The sequence below is a fragment of the Amorphotheca resinae genome, assembly GCF_003019875.1.
Source record: "Amorphotheca resinae ATCC 22711 unplaced genomic scaffold M430scaffold_1, whole genome shotgun sequence".
Taxonomy (NCBI): Eukaryota; Fungi; Ascomycota; class Leotiomycetes; order Helotiales; family Amorphothecaceae; genus Amorphotheca; species Amorphotheca resinae.
In genome coordinates, this window is record NW_020194471.1 from 3,832,393 (window position 1) to 3,846,897 (window position 14,505).

At 49.1% G+C, this 14,505-nt stretch overlaps 7 protein-coding genes across 7 annotated transcripts; 4 read left to right on the top strand and 3 right to left on the bottom strand.

Annotated features, from left to right (window-relative positions):
- Positions 1 to 564: 564 nt before the first annotated feature.
- Positions 565 to 2,212, bottom strand: M430DRAFT_24695 (hypothetical protein; the record flags this gene model as incomplete). The annotated part of the gene is made up of 4 exons (XM_024865116.1): positions 565 to 927; positions 981 to 1,737; positions 1,785 to 2,047; positions 2,105 to 2,212. 4 exons carry the CDS (start codon positions 2,210 to 2,212, stop codon positions 565 to 567), a joined length of 1,491 nt encoding a protein of 496 aa, XP_024725882.1.
- Positions 2,213 to 2,877: 665 nt separating this feature from the next.
- M430DRAFT_32768 (hypothetical protein) lies at positions 2,878 to 5,000 on the top strand. Its single transcript, XM_024866231.1, has 2 exons — positions 2,878 to 2,897; positions 2,949 to 5,000. The coding sequence occupies exon 2, from the start codon at positions 3,087 to 3,089 to the stop codon at positions 4,902 to 4,904; it is 1,818 nt and encodes a 605-aa protein (XP_024725883.1). The 5' UTR covers positions 2,878 to 2,897; positions 2,949 to 3,086; the 3' UTR covers positions 4,905 to 5,000.
- Positions 5,001 to 6,405: 1,405 nt separating this feature from the next.
- M430DRAFT_90616 (polysaccharide lyase family 7 protein) lies at positions 6,406 to 7,074 on the top strand (the record flags this gene model as incomplete). Its single annotated transcript, XM_024869662.1, has 1 exon — positions 6,406 to 7,074. A coding segment is annotated over one exon (669 nt), but the record flags the coding sequence as incomplete, so codon positions are not given.
- Positions 7,075 to 7,771: 697 nt separating this feature from the next.
- Positions 7,772 to 8,662, top strand: M430DRAFT_91574 (hypothetical protein; the record flags this gene model as incomplete). Its single annotated transcript, XM_024869668.1, has 3 exons — positions 7,772 to 7,983; positions 8,042 to 8,321; positions 8,390 to 8,662. 3 exons carry the CDS (start codon positions 7,772 to 7,774, stop codon positions 8,660 to 8,662), a joined length of 765 nt encoding a protein of 254 aa, XP_024725885.1.
- A 1,053-nt stretch (positions 8,663 to 9,715) lies between these two features.
- M430DRAFT_132741 (hypothetical protein) lies at positions 9,716 to 11,751 on the bottom strand (the record flags this gene model as incomplete). Its single annotated transcript, XM_024862265.1, has 2 exons — positions 11,553 to 11,751; positions 9,716 to 11,489 (listed from the first exon to the last, which is right to left on the bottom strand). Exons 1-2 carry the CDS (start codon positions 11,618 to 11,620, stop codon positions 9,716 to 9,718), a joined length of 1,842 nt encoding a protein of 613 aa, XP_024725886.1. The 5' UTR covers positions 11,621 to 11,751.
- A 230-nt stretch (positions 11,752 to 11,981) lies between these two features.
- On the top strand, positions 11,982 to 12,804 carry M430DRAFT_132742 (hypothetical protein; the record flags this gene model as incomplete). The annotated part of the gene is made up of 2 exons (XM_024862266.1): positions 11,982 to 12,211; positions 12,298 to 12,804. The coding sequence occupies exons 1-2, from the start codon at positions 12,158 to 12,160 to the stop codon at positions 12,802 to 12,804; spliced, it is 561 nt and encodes a 186-aa protein (XP_024725887.1). The 5' UTR covers positions 11,982 to 12,157.
- Positions 12,805 to 12,811: 7 nt separating this feature from the next.
- On the bottom strand, positions 12,812 to 14,451 carry M430DRAFT_269787 (hypothetical protein). Its single transcript, XM_024865490.1, has 2 exons — positions 13,897 to 14,451; positions 12,812 to 13,816 (listed from the first exon to the last, which is right to left on the bottom strand). The coding sequence occupies exons 1-2, from the start codon at positions 14,425 to 14,427 to the stop codon at positions 13,253 to 13,255; spliced, it is 1,095 nt and encodes a 364-aa protein (XP_024725888.1). The 5' UTR covers positions 14,428 to 14,451; the 3' UTR covers positions 12,812 to 13,252.
- Between the last annotated feature and the right edge of the window lie 54 nt (positions 14,452 to 14,505).

Genomic DNA, 14,505 nt, shown 5'->3' on the forward strand with positions numbered 1-14,505 from the left:
ATGGCTTCATAGCTAACAAGTCCTAGGGTCGATGTTCTTCAATAGAACGCTTTTCAAAAAGGTTATTGGGATGATACGTCGATTCTTGAATGTGCTCTCGATCGCGTAGATCAGACTTTGTTGGGATTAGCTGGTTGGCACCGATTTCGTGTTAGGAGGTAACGGAGGTAACAAGATCGATCGCTCGAGGAAAAGTGGAAGCCGTTGAGAATACCACGAGCCATTGTGACGGTAACGGCCTAAGAGGGTCATTGCAGTAGTCGTGAACGCTAGGAGAGTAATGATAGAAAGAGACGGACAATTCGACTATTGCTCTGTCTGGGTGCTCTCTGAGACTCATGTCGCGATACAGTTGAGGCACGCAAAACCTCACGAGCGACTCTTTTTCACCATGCTGACTCAAGAAATGGGGACAGCGACTGAGTGGAACTGAGTGGGATCGAAATCTATTTCGCCCAGAACAAGTGCTTAGAAGCAAGTGACATTGATGGTACCACGGCCCAGCTATTGAACGATCAATGGAGGGTATATAAATATTGGCTCTGCAAATTGTCCCACGCTATGTTATCTCCTACGATATCTTCTTCTATGGCTGGAATTGTATGAACGGGTCCTTATCTTGCCATTCCTCCAATTAAAGATTAAAACTCTGGGTTCTCTATCGATTTCATAGAGTCGTCGATGAAACGCTAAATGTTCTGCGAGCGCTGTATCGGAATATTCCAATGTTCTGATATGGACAGTCACTTGAAGCATTGGTCTGCCACACTTGTGGTCCTGTAGGCGCATAATTGCATCCTGGAAGAATTCTAAATCCACGTCTCTGCCTTCATTATTCTCTTCGTTTTCATCTAAGAGCGTGAGTGTAGTGAGTTTCAAGCTATCGAGATTTCGAAACTGAGCGACGGCATCGATGAATTGGTAAGGCTTTCGTCTTGTAAGAGGCCATTAATTCTGTGATTCGTGCTGTGTTGACTTACCTCGCACTCCTTGAGATTTATGTCCAAATCCAATCTTCTAAGAAAGGGGCAGGAACTTTGCAGTAAGTGCAATTGCTGTACCGACAAGGTCCGACGAATTGTTGGCTCATCTTCGGGGTCTGGTTCTTGGAACTTGCGCAGCTTCAGAGCTTGCAGTGATCTATGTTTTAATATCGAGGAGAAATCAAAATGATCCAGGAAACAGGGAATCGCAATTTCTTCCAAACATTGAGCGCTCTCAACCAACTTCCCAAGTAGCTTCGTTACTTCTGCTTGATGGTCTTGGTGCTCAAACACCTCACTCATTTCGAGTTTCTTTAAATGGACAAACTTATGAGGCGCCACCGAGAGTAAGAAGCGATGTAAGCACGGTAAGGTGACTTCCAAGTGTTTCAATCTTGAAAAGTCCCACAGTCGATCAGTTTCTTCGGCGGAATAAGGCCAGGACATCCCGAACGAAGATACCCTGAGCGTTTGGATGGGTGCGAGTCTCCCGACATCTGGGTCAGGCCACTGGTCTATACTGCATAATGACAAGGATTCGAGGTTCTTGGACTCAACGAGAAAATTATTGACCAGCAGGAAGTCTTCGTCATGTAAATCCACACGGATATCGACAACTTGTGAAGCAGGAATTGAATCCAGATTTTCAAGCGCGTTATCCAGCTTATCAATCTTGAGACGAAGGCGTTTCGAAACTACAAGGCTTCGAATGGCCGTTGGAAATGGCTGCCAAGTGCGCTCATCATACCGCCACCTGTAAAGGTGTTATCAGAGGTTTCCAAATTCAGGACTACAACTTACGTGAGAGACTGAATGCATGCAGAGGCTGACAGCACTCTTGCTACTAGCTCCCAGTCCAAAGGACGCGTCACCACTAGGTGTCTGGTGTGTGCAATTACATTCAGAATAGCACTAGATCCCATGGGATTTTCCAGAAGCTTAGGGCTGAGCTGGATCTGGCGGTAGCGAAACGGGGTTGTAATCATGTTCATCTTTCGAGAGATGAGACGCAGACTTTGAAAGGCGTCTGAGGCCATGGCCGAGGGCCCCCATGTATTATAAAGCTATTTAATGCAACATTTAGCATGGGCGGTTCGATTTGATAGACCTGACAAACAGACCTCTTCGAAGATGAGAATCAGAACATCGGTACTCAGATCGTCCAAAGAACGAGATTTGACCATGCTATTAGGGAGATTCTCCGCGACGGGTATCACTGAGGTTTCCATGTTCAATGAAGATTAGATAGCTGCGTCAACCATAGGGCGTGGAGGTTGAAGAATGCCTCAACAGCTATCAAGCTCTGGATACCCCACTGCAACTTGGCTGAACGGATCCTTCCAAGTAATGGAAAGAACAGAGGAATCACAGCCAGAACAGTCTCCTCAGCTGTGGCCTTCAATCTGCTACAACATATAGAGTGCTGTTCCGTGTTCAGTCAATTCAGATACTCCAGTGAGGCGCCGTTGATTGTTGTCAGGATGTCATGCTGAGCCAGCCGGAGATTTACAAGATTTACGTGCATCTGTGGCTTGGCTGACAGGAATATGACGGTATATCATGACATTGTGTGGGTAAATTGGAAGTAGATTAGTGGTAAATTAGAGGTAATTAGTGGTAATCCTCCACACTATTTACGGAGAGTTTATTTTATTGGGTCTCTCGACCATTGTCTACCTTACCACTTAGAGGTCTTGAGACCGTCCATAAATCATCACCCAATTTTTTTTTCCTCTCTCTTTTCCTTTCTTCTCAATTACCTTGCTTTTTACACTTTTTCTCTCTTGTTGTTATTTGTTTCCTGATTTATTTCTCTTTTTTTTGAACCAGGGCTATGGTTCAGTTCTGCCATCTGCAATCACCTGGAGCGGCGAGCCGGCTTTGACCGCTCGTACCCGCCCACTTATTTCTTACCTAAAGGTACTTCTAGACCCGATGGCCAAAAGAACGCCTGCAAACTCTAACTCGAATAGCAAATCCTTCGAATAGCAAAACACTTGACGTGTCTGACCGCGCCTGCCATGCTTCGATATTGAAATCGCCGTCTTTGCGTCCTTCTTGCGCATTATCACGTTCCCAGACGACCCCATCGATCGTCATATCATGGACGAAGCAAGCAGATTGGTTTCCGAGCTTCACAACAAGCTCGCGGAGCTCGACCTGAGGGTATGGCAATACCGGCGGGACATGGCATCCGAGTTCACCAAGTACACAGAGGATCTGCTGCGCGATGTCCCTAAGGAAATATCGGAGACTGTTTCGAAGGTCATCGCAGAGGATATAAAGTGTTACAAGTCACTCAACCTCGACAGCCTTACTCCAATTGAGTCATGCGGGGCGAACACCGACAATCTCGTGAATGGCCTTCAGAACGCCGCGCCGCCATATCTAACAAACTCGACAAGCTCATTTCTATATCGCGCGCAAGATCCAGAACTGGAAGCCCCAAGAAGTCCACACGAGCGAGACAAGGAATTTCATGGTTTATTCACACCAAGCTACCTGCCCTTGCTGGACAGCATAACTCGCGAGCACAAGTCAGACCATGACTCCTCATTAGATAAAGGCAAAGAGAGAGAGATGGAGTCGGTCCAGGTGGATGCGAGCACAGATACAAGATCATTGACGTCTACGCCAGAGCTGCGGCGGCCTGCCGCTCCGAAACGGAGAAGTACAGATGAAGTATCAGTGACCTCCGACAATAGTGATGGCCTCATCCGTCGCAGTGCCTTGCGAAGATCATCAAGCTCCTCCAAAACACAAAGCCCTCGACGGGTCCGGTTCGAGGTGATGGGTGAAGAGGTTCTGCCAACAGCTTCGCCACAGCCCAACGAATCCATACTCTCAGACGATATCCCACCTAGCGCTCGTATCATTGGAGACGATTCAGAGGACAGGGCAGGATCCGAGGAAATCGAAGATATTGACGAGCCACCTCCTAAGAGGATATCGTCGTCCCAAGCACTTCGAGCTTTGTCAAGAGGACCACTAGAAGATGATGGGACACAGTGGACAACTGTATCAGCAGGTCCAGATGGAGAACCTTTTGATGCTGGAATTTCCCAGAACTCTTCTACTGAAGAAGATCTACGGATAAGTCCTAGCAAGCCACAGACTACCTGGGATAGCCAGGATCGGTTATATATTCCAGAAGCGAGTGCTCCCTCCGATCCCACAGTCCACCGCTCCCGACTAGAAACTTTGGATGAAAGAAATGGTGCTGAGACACCTTCTGACGACGAAATGCTTGATATGCCACCATTGAAACCGATGAGAGGCCAAAGATCTTCCTCGGCAAGTATCCTTCCATCAGTCGAAGACCCTGGCTTAAACGACTATGAATTTCCTACCGCTGCAGAAAAGGCCTCCAGCACTCCTTGGTTCAGTCTGAAGACCTTTGTAAACGATCAAAATAGGGGTGGTGGCGAGGACTTGGCATTTACAGAAGACGATCATGATGAACTCTTTCATTTCGATGAGAACAGCAATGAGCAGAGACTTCCACCTGAAGAGCACAATGATTCGGAGCCAGATTCACCAATCTCCCCGGAAAGAGAAAAGGAGCTCCCAGACCTCAGCAAGTATTCGAGATCGCCCGCGCGTGAGATCCCCACACGAATAGTACCACAGTTCACGAGTGTCTCGAAGGGAGTCGTGGGGTCTTATAAAGGGCATCCTTTCAGCATGCCTATTGTCAGTGACGAGATACATGCTCAAGCCGCATCCTTGGGAGCTATCAATTCTTTTGTTGGTAGTCTCGATGGACGTAGTGGTCTGGATGAGAGTGATATTCAGAGTTTCAGGGAGAGTTTCAAAGCAAGCGGTGGTGCTGGGAGCTTCAATGGTGCCGCGCCCAAGAGCATGACGGAGAGGATGATGATGGAAGATCTGCTGGAGGGTGAGGAAGCGAAGCGCCCTTGAGGGGGGAGGTAGTCAGTGCATTTTCAACATTGTTTTATTAATTGCGAGCGAGGCGGATAGCATTGCATGGTTTACAGGCGGCCGGCGGATTTGGTGCTGAGGTGGGTGGCATATTTGCTAGAGTTTGGGAATAGAGGTCAACCACGGGCCAGGATAACTGTTCGTATATTTATTATGGAGCTATGCAACTGAGAGGTACGACCCAAGTTTGATCATGTATATACATGAAATATATAGCATAATAGCTGTCAAGCAAGGCTAGGATTCTATTTAGCTTCCTCGAACCGATGGGCTCCTCTACTCATATAGCAGATGTCGCATACTTGTACAAAAGCATAGATAGATGACTCGATACAGGACAATTTTCCGCCATACGTATCATGCACAAAATCCATACGAACACCGCGCATGGGCAATGAACTTCCAACCTCCATCCACTTCCACAACTCGCAAACAGAAATCGTTGGGTAGAAGTGGGACTTACAGGTAAGCTTAACCAAAGAGGCTCATGAACTTAATAGGAGTTGCTGGATTCGCGGAGGATACGAGCTTACCTGCCTCAAAGTGGAGGCTGAGGGTCAGAACTCGCGGCGCAGGGCAGAGGAATCCTCAAACTTATTTCAGCACTAGAGTGGCCGGCAAAATACAGGAAGTCATTTTTGATGACTTTACTCGATTTCCTTACGGTTATTGAAGTTGAGACTTCAAACTAGCGAATGCAATCGTAAATGTTTCCAATCACTGGGATAGTTTGCAGTGAGCGAGAGGCTGTTTCCCTGGTCAAGAGAACCCGAAACTTGATGCTCTCAGTTGGAGCTATGACGAAGTTCCAAGTTGTTGAAATCTTGCTTGTCTATAGGGTAGATTCCTATAGGATCCTCCTGGTCTTTCCTTGAGTGTGGTAGCAGGTAATATTGAGGAAGTGGATTAAATCAAGTGATGACAAGATGCAGGAACTTCAATTGGGAGCTCCTCAGGAACAGCACTCCTCCTTCCTATTCATCCCGTAGGCCTACTAGAGCACTAATTTCATCTATACAACTCTTGAATTTGTTGTACTGTTGCTTTGATGCTCTCACTTCGTCATTGCTCGACACGCGGCCATCCGGATCGAATCCAGCTCCTGATGAAATTTTGCACTCCTGGACGAAGATCCTTCATTTATATTCTTTTTCTTAATATGATTTCTATTGCTATTTGCGCTGTTTCTTTTAGGTATTGTGACTCAATGCGATGTGCAAAAAATCATCTCTATTTAACCTCTGATGATCTCGTCGTCGCATCTTCTACAAAGCAAGATCTCCCTTCAGATTTACTTCTCATCTGCCAACTTTTCCACGTTACTGTGAACCTTATAAACATGTTCACAAAAGGTACCCTTCTTCATGCCCTTCTCCTCGCGCCATTGGCACTGGCAGTCCCAGCTCCGGACAAGTCTTCAACTGAAATCCACACTATAGCTCATTCCTCGGGAAGTGTCACCGGAAATGATTCTATCAGTGCTTCAGCAAATGGTATCGACTTCAGCAAGTGGGCTCTCCAGCTCCCTATTGGCACTCCCGGCAAGCCCCAAACGGTGGCCGGTTCGTCCCTCAAGACCTACTCTGATCCCAAAAAGCAATACTATTATACTGACCCCACCACCAGAGCGGTTGTCATGAAGGTTCCCGGGTCGCCTGCTTCCACTGGTTGTGTCCACACGACCAACAGCAAACACTGCCGCACCGAGCTCCGCGAGACGACCCCCGCGAGCTGGGATCCCAAAGCTTCAACCAACCGTCTAACTTCTACACTTACTGTAGTCAAAGCGGATGATAGTGCACATGGGACATGTATCGGCCAGATCCATATTGCCGATAGCGTCTCGGTGCGTCCCATCTGCGAGCTATACTACAGCTCCAAAGGCGACATCACCCTAGGAGTTGAGCAGATGCGGAAGGGAGGAAATGAGAAGGTCCTCCCAGTAGGGAACGTTCCCCTGGGAACCAAGTTCTCCTACACGATCGCGTACGAGAGCAATAAGCTCAGCGTCTCCATCAATGGCGAGGCGGAGAAGACGTTTAGCACATATAGCTTGGATGCTCCATTGAGCTATTTCAAGGCTGGGAATTATAATCAGGGTAGTGATGCGTCGGAGATACACTTTTTTGATATCAAAACGGAGCACTAAGGTTGTGGGATAGCATTGCGAGCAGATTCGAAAATGGCGGTGCTTTGGGAAGAGAGATCTAGTCGAGAATTGTTTTAGGGTTCGCGGAATTGGGCATTGCTGGACTTTGGAGGATGGAGTATTTGATGCAATTTTGAATTCCAGCTTTTTCCCCAGGGTCTATATATGTCAGTGAAAGATTTCGTCCCCATCCACACATATACAGGTTTGGTTTTGTGGAATTAGCTGTATATAAGGCCATTCATGGGTGATTGGTAGCCCGTTTGATATGAAAATAAGACCAGAAATAGGGGGGCTATATCCTATAGTCGAAAAAGGGTAACAAGTAAACAACAAAGACGTCGCAGCGCCGGCCAGGCCACTAGCAGGGGCAATGGGCAAGGGACAACGCGGGGGACAACACACGACGGCAGCACCCGAAACAACGCCTGAGGTATCATTGTAGATATCATTGGAGATATTTGTTGTACATATATTCCTCTGTAAAGTACTCTTGTTCTACTTATTCTTCTTGTCTCTGAGCTTCATCACTTAACCAGCTCCAACTCAACATCAACCTCGCCCCCAACATCAGATCCTCCTTCGTACACTACCTCAATCAACCACTCCAACCACAACCATGGCATTCGAAGGTTCATTCCTCCCGTCCATACGCTCCATAGTATCCTTTGGCAGCGGCTTGCTCTCCCAGATTCCCATGCTGCACAACTCTCCTCAGGCCAGCTCCCCAGGGTTCTTATCCAGTGCACCCAGTTGTCCCAGCGACAGTCCGCTCTCCTGCCACAACACCACCGCGGCGCCTGACAGCTGCTGCTTTATCTATCCTGGCGGGCAGCTCCTGCAGACGCAATTCTGGGATACGAGTCCTGCGATCGGGCCCGACGATAGTTGGACTTTGCACGGTCTATGGTCTGTCCCATTTCCTTCGTTTCCGGGATCCCAACTAACTGGGATCATCCATACACAGGCCGGACCTCTGCGACGGCAGGTACCCGCAGTACTGCCATTTCACTCCGGCATATAGGAACATAAGCTCGATCCTCACGGCCGCAGGGCAGACGGATCTCCTAGACTATATGAACACCTACTGGCTGCCCAATGCCGGCACGGCAGAGCATTTCTGGGAGCACGAATGGAGCAAGCACGGCACCTGTATTAATACTTTGGCGCCCAGCTGTTATGGCGACGGGTATGAGCCCGGGGCCGAGGTGGTGGATTTCTTTAATAGGGCTGTAGAGGTGTTCAAGGTGGGTTTTCACTCTCGATCATCTGGTATCTATCATGACGTACTAATAACCTTCCCCTTCGCATTTAGGGATTGGATACCTACAAAGCACTCGAAGCTGCGGGCATCACGCCCTCGACGAGCAAGACTTACACTTCTGACGCCATCCAAGCAGCATTGACGAAACTTACAGGGAGTGCTGTGGTATTGGGCTGCAGGAACGGAGCACTGAACCAAGCATGGTACTCGTTCAATGTGAAGGGAAGTATACAAACCGGGACTTTCGTGCCCGCCGCACCCGCTGGCAGCGGAGCGGGGACCTGTCCCAGAGGCGGGATTCGGTACCTGCCTAAATCCTCGTAAGGACATGCTATGATTGAGGCTCGGAATGGAGCGGGAAGCCGGGGGCGGGATTGTGGGATTGGACACCCATACATCCATCTCTCCTCTTTGTACGACAAAGGGCGTAATTCCACGACGGCTGCCCTGCCTATCATCAGCCTTCGTCTGTCTCACCTCCTAGATCAGGAATCCCGTCAAGCGATTCCTATCCAATCCATGCTGGGATGAATCATTGACGCCTATCGCTATCGATAGACTTGTGCTACAGTCGCACACTTCACCCAGTATTGAACTTGCACCCTGTAATAATATAAGACATGATATGTTTGATATATATCATGAACCAAGAAAACCAAAACCAAAACCAAAACCAAGAACCAAGAACCAAGAACCAAAATAAAGCAAAGCATCTTTCAAAACAAATCCAAAAACAATCCCTCCCTAGCCCACACCTCCTATCCATTCATCCATCCTTGCGCCACGCTCTCAACCCGCGATCGAAAATCTAAGCGCGTATATGAATTCTACCTATCTAGATGAATGTCAGTCCGTCCGTCAATCCATCCATCTATCTCTCTTTTTTCATATCCCACAGCAATTCCCGCTTCCCCCCCAAGTTATTTTCATCCCTCCTCTCCATCCCCAATCTTCTTCTCTCTCAAGGAAATCAAGTCAAGATAAAACAAACTCAAAAACCCAACCAAAACAAATCAAAAGAACACACCAACTAACCCCCCACAAGACCCGACGCACACCAATCAAACAATGTATATGTCACGTCGACGCGTGTCCGACGGGGAATAAAGGGGCTTGCTGTGGTGGGATGTGGTGTTCTTGTGGGAAGAGAAAACCTATTCCGTGATAAATAGATACCTAAATAACCAAAACCTCCCTCACTCAACGCCACTTCCTCTCCTCTCGCAATCCACCCCCCCCCCCCTCCCCCTCTTTTCAAAATACATATCACCCACCACCTCTCTCTCTCTCTCTTCCAGCTTCTTGAACATGAACAAATAAATGGCTTTTTTTTATTTCCCTACCGAATTTTTACAATACATTTGGAACCCCCATATATCACAGCTGCTCATTCATATCCATACCTCCCTCCACAAACTCTCCATCCGTGATACATCCGTGGCTAGCATCGCTGACGACGCGCGAGTACTTGGCCAACGTGCCCTTCTTGTACTTCAGGGGGTGGGGAACGAATTCCTTCCGTCTCTTCTCCAACTCGGACTCGGGGACCACGAGGTCGAGCACTCTCTTCTCCGCATCGATGATGACGGTGTCGCCATCCCGCACCAATCCGATCGGTCCTCCTTCTTGCGCCTCGGGGACAATGTGTCCGATCAGGAATCCGTGGCTTCCACCGCTGAAGCGTCCGTCGGTGATCAGAGCCACGTCCTGTCCCAATCCCGCACCCATGATGGCAGAGCTGGGCTTCAGCATCTCCGGCATACCGGGGCCACCCTTGGGACCCTCGTAGCGGATCACCACAACCGTCTTCTCGCCCTTCTTGATCTCGCCGTTCTCCAAAGCAGTGATGAAGTCATCTTCGGCATCGTAGCACTTCGCCTTTCCTTCAAAGCGCAGACCTTCCTTGCCGGTGATCTTACCAACGCTACCACCCGGGGCCAGAGAGCCGCGCAGGATCTGGATGTGGCCAGTCTTCTTGATGGGGTTGGAGAAGGGACGGATGATGGTCTGGTCTGAGGGGAAGTCGGGTACCTTTTCGAGGTTCTGAGCGAGCGTCTTACCGGTGACTGTCATGCCGGAACCGTCGATGACTCCTTCTTTGAGGAGGAACTTGAGCAGAGAGGGAGTTCCACCGATGTTGGCAAGATCAGCCATGACATACTTGCCGGAGGGTTTGAGGTCAGCGAGGAAGGGAGTGCGGTCAGAGACAGCCTGGAAGTCGTCGATTGTTAACTTGATGCCTACGGCATCAGCCATAGCAATGAGATGGAGAACGGCGTTGGTGGATCCTCCAGTAATCATGACGAGGATCATTGCGTTCTCGAAAGCCTGTCGGGTCATGATGTCTTTTGGTCGGATGTCTTCCTTCAGCAGGGTGAGGATGGCCTCACCAGCGGCAAGACACTCGAGATGTTTGGCTTTAGATTCCGCAGGGTTGGAAGATGATCCAGGAAGGGTCATTCCCATGACTTCAATGGCAGTGGCCATAGTGTTCGCGGTGTACATGCCACCACAAGCTCCACATCCAGGAATGGCGTTGCCGATGATGTCTGATCTGGTCTCCTCCGTAATGTCACCCGAGATGTAGGATCCATACGCTTGGAAAGCAGAAACGATATCGATAGGAGCGTTGTTCTGAGTAGCAGCACAACCAGGCTTAATGGTTCCACCATAGACCATCAGAGAGGGTCGGTTGACTCTTCCCATCGCCATCATCACACCGGGCATGTTCTTGTCGCAACCAGGAATGGAGATATTGGCATCGTACCATTGGCCGCCCATGACGGTCTCGATACTATCTGCGATCAAGTCTCTCGATTGAAGACTGTACCGCATACCCTTTGTGCCCATGGAAATCCCGTCCGAGACTCCAATGGTGTTGAATTGATACCCGATCAGACCGGCTTTCTCCACACCTTCCTTGACCCTGTTGTTGAGGTCCAGCAGATGCATATTGCAAGGGTTGCCCGAATACCACACTGACGAGATACCGACCTGGGCCTTGTTTCTCCCTTCCTCAGTCATCCCCGTGGCATATAACATGGCCTGCGAAGCTCCCTGTGATTTTGGTTGCGTGATTTTGGAAGACATCTTGTTGAGCTTGAGGTCGGCGTCATTGGCTCGACATGAGGCGGTAGATGAGAGGGAGCGGCTTCGAATGAATATTAGCCCACGAGGCTCCAGAGAAGCAATTTGTTGACGGTTCAGCACTTACACATATTGTGAAGCTCTTCTCGAGCTCAGGATGGAGGCATTCGCCCGCATCCTTAATTGTGGAAGCATCTTTGCTATGTACGGCAATACAATAGCCAATTGCGAAGAGATGGCAGCCTCAGTGCTCCTCCACGCGAAAAAGAGAAAATTGCCGTTTTGAGGAATTCGGAGGATGATTCAGAAGTTCGCAGGAATTTGTTCTGGCGCTGACAATACCTTCTCCAGTATCGGAGGGCGGAACAGGTCTGTGCATCGCCAGTGCATTAGCGCAGAAACCTCCACACTAATAGGGGCGCTGTGATTGGTGGGATCAGCCACAGGGAGCTAACCCCTTCCGGACTATTACACTAGCTGTATCGGGAGTAGCGTACCCCTCGACCTCGGCTTCATATGTTCCACTCAAGGAACCAGGAACCCCTCCGCATTTGTCCCTGGACTTTCTATATATCCCCAGGTTCCCATGAACCATATGAGGAGAACTATAATTCCATGTTCTCCCCGCCTCTCTCTCACCTCCCCCCTCCATATCTTCAATCATTAGAGCTTCGCACTTCAGCCGCATCTAACGCACTTTCATTCACATCTCCAACCCCACTCTAAGACACCATGGCTGCTCCCCCAGAAGTCACCATCAAGGACCTCACGGGCACCTTTGTCATGGTATCTCCCCTGCATACCCCATATTCTATACCCCGACTTCTTCCCCGTGAATAAGCCCCGAGCTGACCACCCGCCGCCCTACCTAGAACAAAACGCTCTCCGACGATCCAGACCCCGTGCTCGCGCTCCAGGGCGTCGGCTGGCTGACGCGCAAAGCCATCGGGCTGGCGACCGTCTACCTGCACGTCAAGCAATACACCGACGAAGCCGGCGTCGTGCACATCGACATTGACCAGACGGCCACGGGCGGGCTCAAGGGCACTTCGGAGCTGCGCGCCCTGGACTGGGTCGAGCGTCCCCACAGCGACCATATCTTCGGCCAGCTGAATGGGAAGACGCGGTGGATCAAGATCGAGGATGTCGACGATGACTTTTTGAACCAGGGCTTCTTGGAGGACGACGCTGAGAATGGAGGCCCCGCCGGGGAGCGCCACGTCGAGAGTTTGGTCGTCTCCGATAAGGGCTGGACGGCGCGCCAGATCTGGGGCTTTGCTACGGTGGAGGGGGAGAGGTACTATATCAGGAGAATAGTGGTCTCCAAGGGTGATAAGTCAATCAAGATTAGACTCGTGTACAATTGGCAGAAGAAGTAGACCGTCTATCTGTCGCTGTTGGTTTGTACAGTTTTGCGGGCAGCACCTAGACGTAGGGCTGTGTCCTTCCCTTCAAGGTAGAAGGAAGGCAGGAGGATATTTTGAATATTGAGGTTTAAACCATAGTAGACCATCAATTGGCTACCAGTTATTGTCAATCGTTTAGGTTGTTGCAGTGGGTTGCTGCTATTGCTTTGGAAATACTATAGTCTAGAGACTATTAAAACCATGTTTCAAGGCCTATAGCTAAGTCTAATCAACTGGAACTGCTCTTCATCTATGAGTGCTTCTTGTGAATGTTTAATCGTATGAACGCCCATTACTCTGCATGTCGATTCCGTTGTGACTCCCCGCTCACTGGTATCTCTCATCACCAAGTTTTAGTGCAGACACGCAAGCGCCCCTTTTCATTCCAACTATCCTTAAACGCTTCATGGGATGGATGCCTTCAATCTTGCATCTTTTCAAAATCAATTGCCTCCAGTGTATAAAGAGAGGCCAAAAAGTCCGATTCAGCGTTTGGGGTTTCTCGTCCAATTGGTAAGAATACGACTGGCGTGTCTTCATTCTGAACAGCAATAACTTCAGAGCCGAAACTAGCATTCACAAGCGCTCTGACTTGAAGCCCTCTTTGACCAGGATGTGCTTGTAAATCAATATAAAATGACCGTGCGTGAATTTTCGGATGTAGAGGATGCTCAGGAGACCAGAAGCGGAAAACACCATACCCCACATTGTTGCGAGACGTCGGTGGTACGAAGGCGGGTAACTCGTCATCGCTCGCTGAAAGTAGATCTGTTCCAGAAAGCCGAAGCCGATGGTCTGGAGTGAACTCAAACACGTTGGCTAGCTCAGAATGGTTTGTAACAAAAACCAAGGCCCCTGTACCTAGCCAGGAGAACTGGTGCGTCATGACACTCAAATACCCCTTAGTTGCCCCTTTTGTTAGAGGGATGGCAAGAATCTTGAAGCGAGACACCCGGAGCTCTTCTTGCTTTGTATAGACTTGAGTCTGCAGTAGAGAATTAGTAAATATCCGTAAGAACTAATAAGGCTACGATGCCATCGGGGTGTTTCAAAGGGTGAACCCACATAGATTGGGGCTATGGCTAAAGTTGGGGTTGCTCCAGCACAAGCACAAGCTGAACCATAAACGTTGATAAGAGGCCTGGGATCCGAAGGATAATGGCACAAGCTCTCTACATAATGCGGAGGTTCGGTTGGCATTACTTTCCGGACACTCATCGTGGGCGATCCACTGTGCAGATGAGCCGACCATATCGTTTCCTCTGCATGGTTCGCCAGCATGTTATGGCCGTCATTATTCTGGATCATTGTAACAGTAGCGGTGGTGAGAATACTATGCAGAGAGATATTATCAGCACTTTGAGTCCAAGTGGCAATGGGCAATTTGAGGGGGAGGAAAATCATATACCTGCTGGTCAGATAGAGGGTTGTTGCAAGGAACATATCGCAATCAATCGAGAGACTGCTACGAGTAGGTTCATTGTCGTTGGAGGCAATGGCACTCGCACAACTATCTTTGCATTCCGCATGACTAGCAAGTACACCGGCGTTTCCAAAGCGTGAAGAGAGAAAAAGGATAAGGATTGAGTATCTCATGTTGGAGTCGAAGGCTATTTTGATTATTGGTAGCAGTAGAAAGAAGTATTAGAAGTTTGAAGAATGATGCTCTCAGAT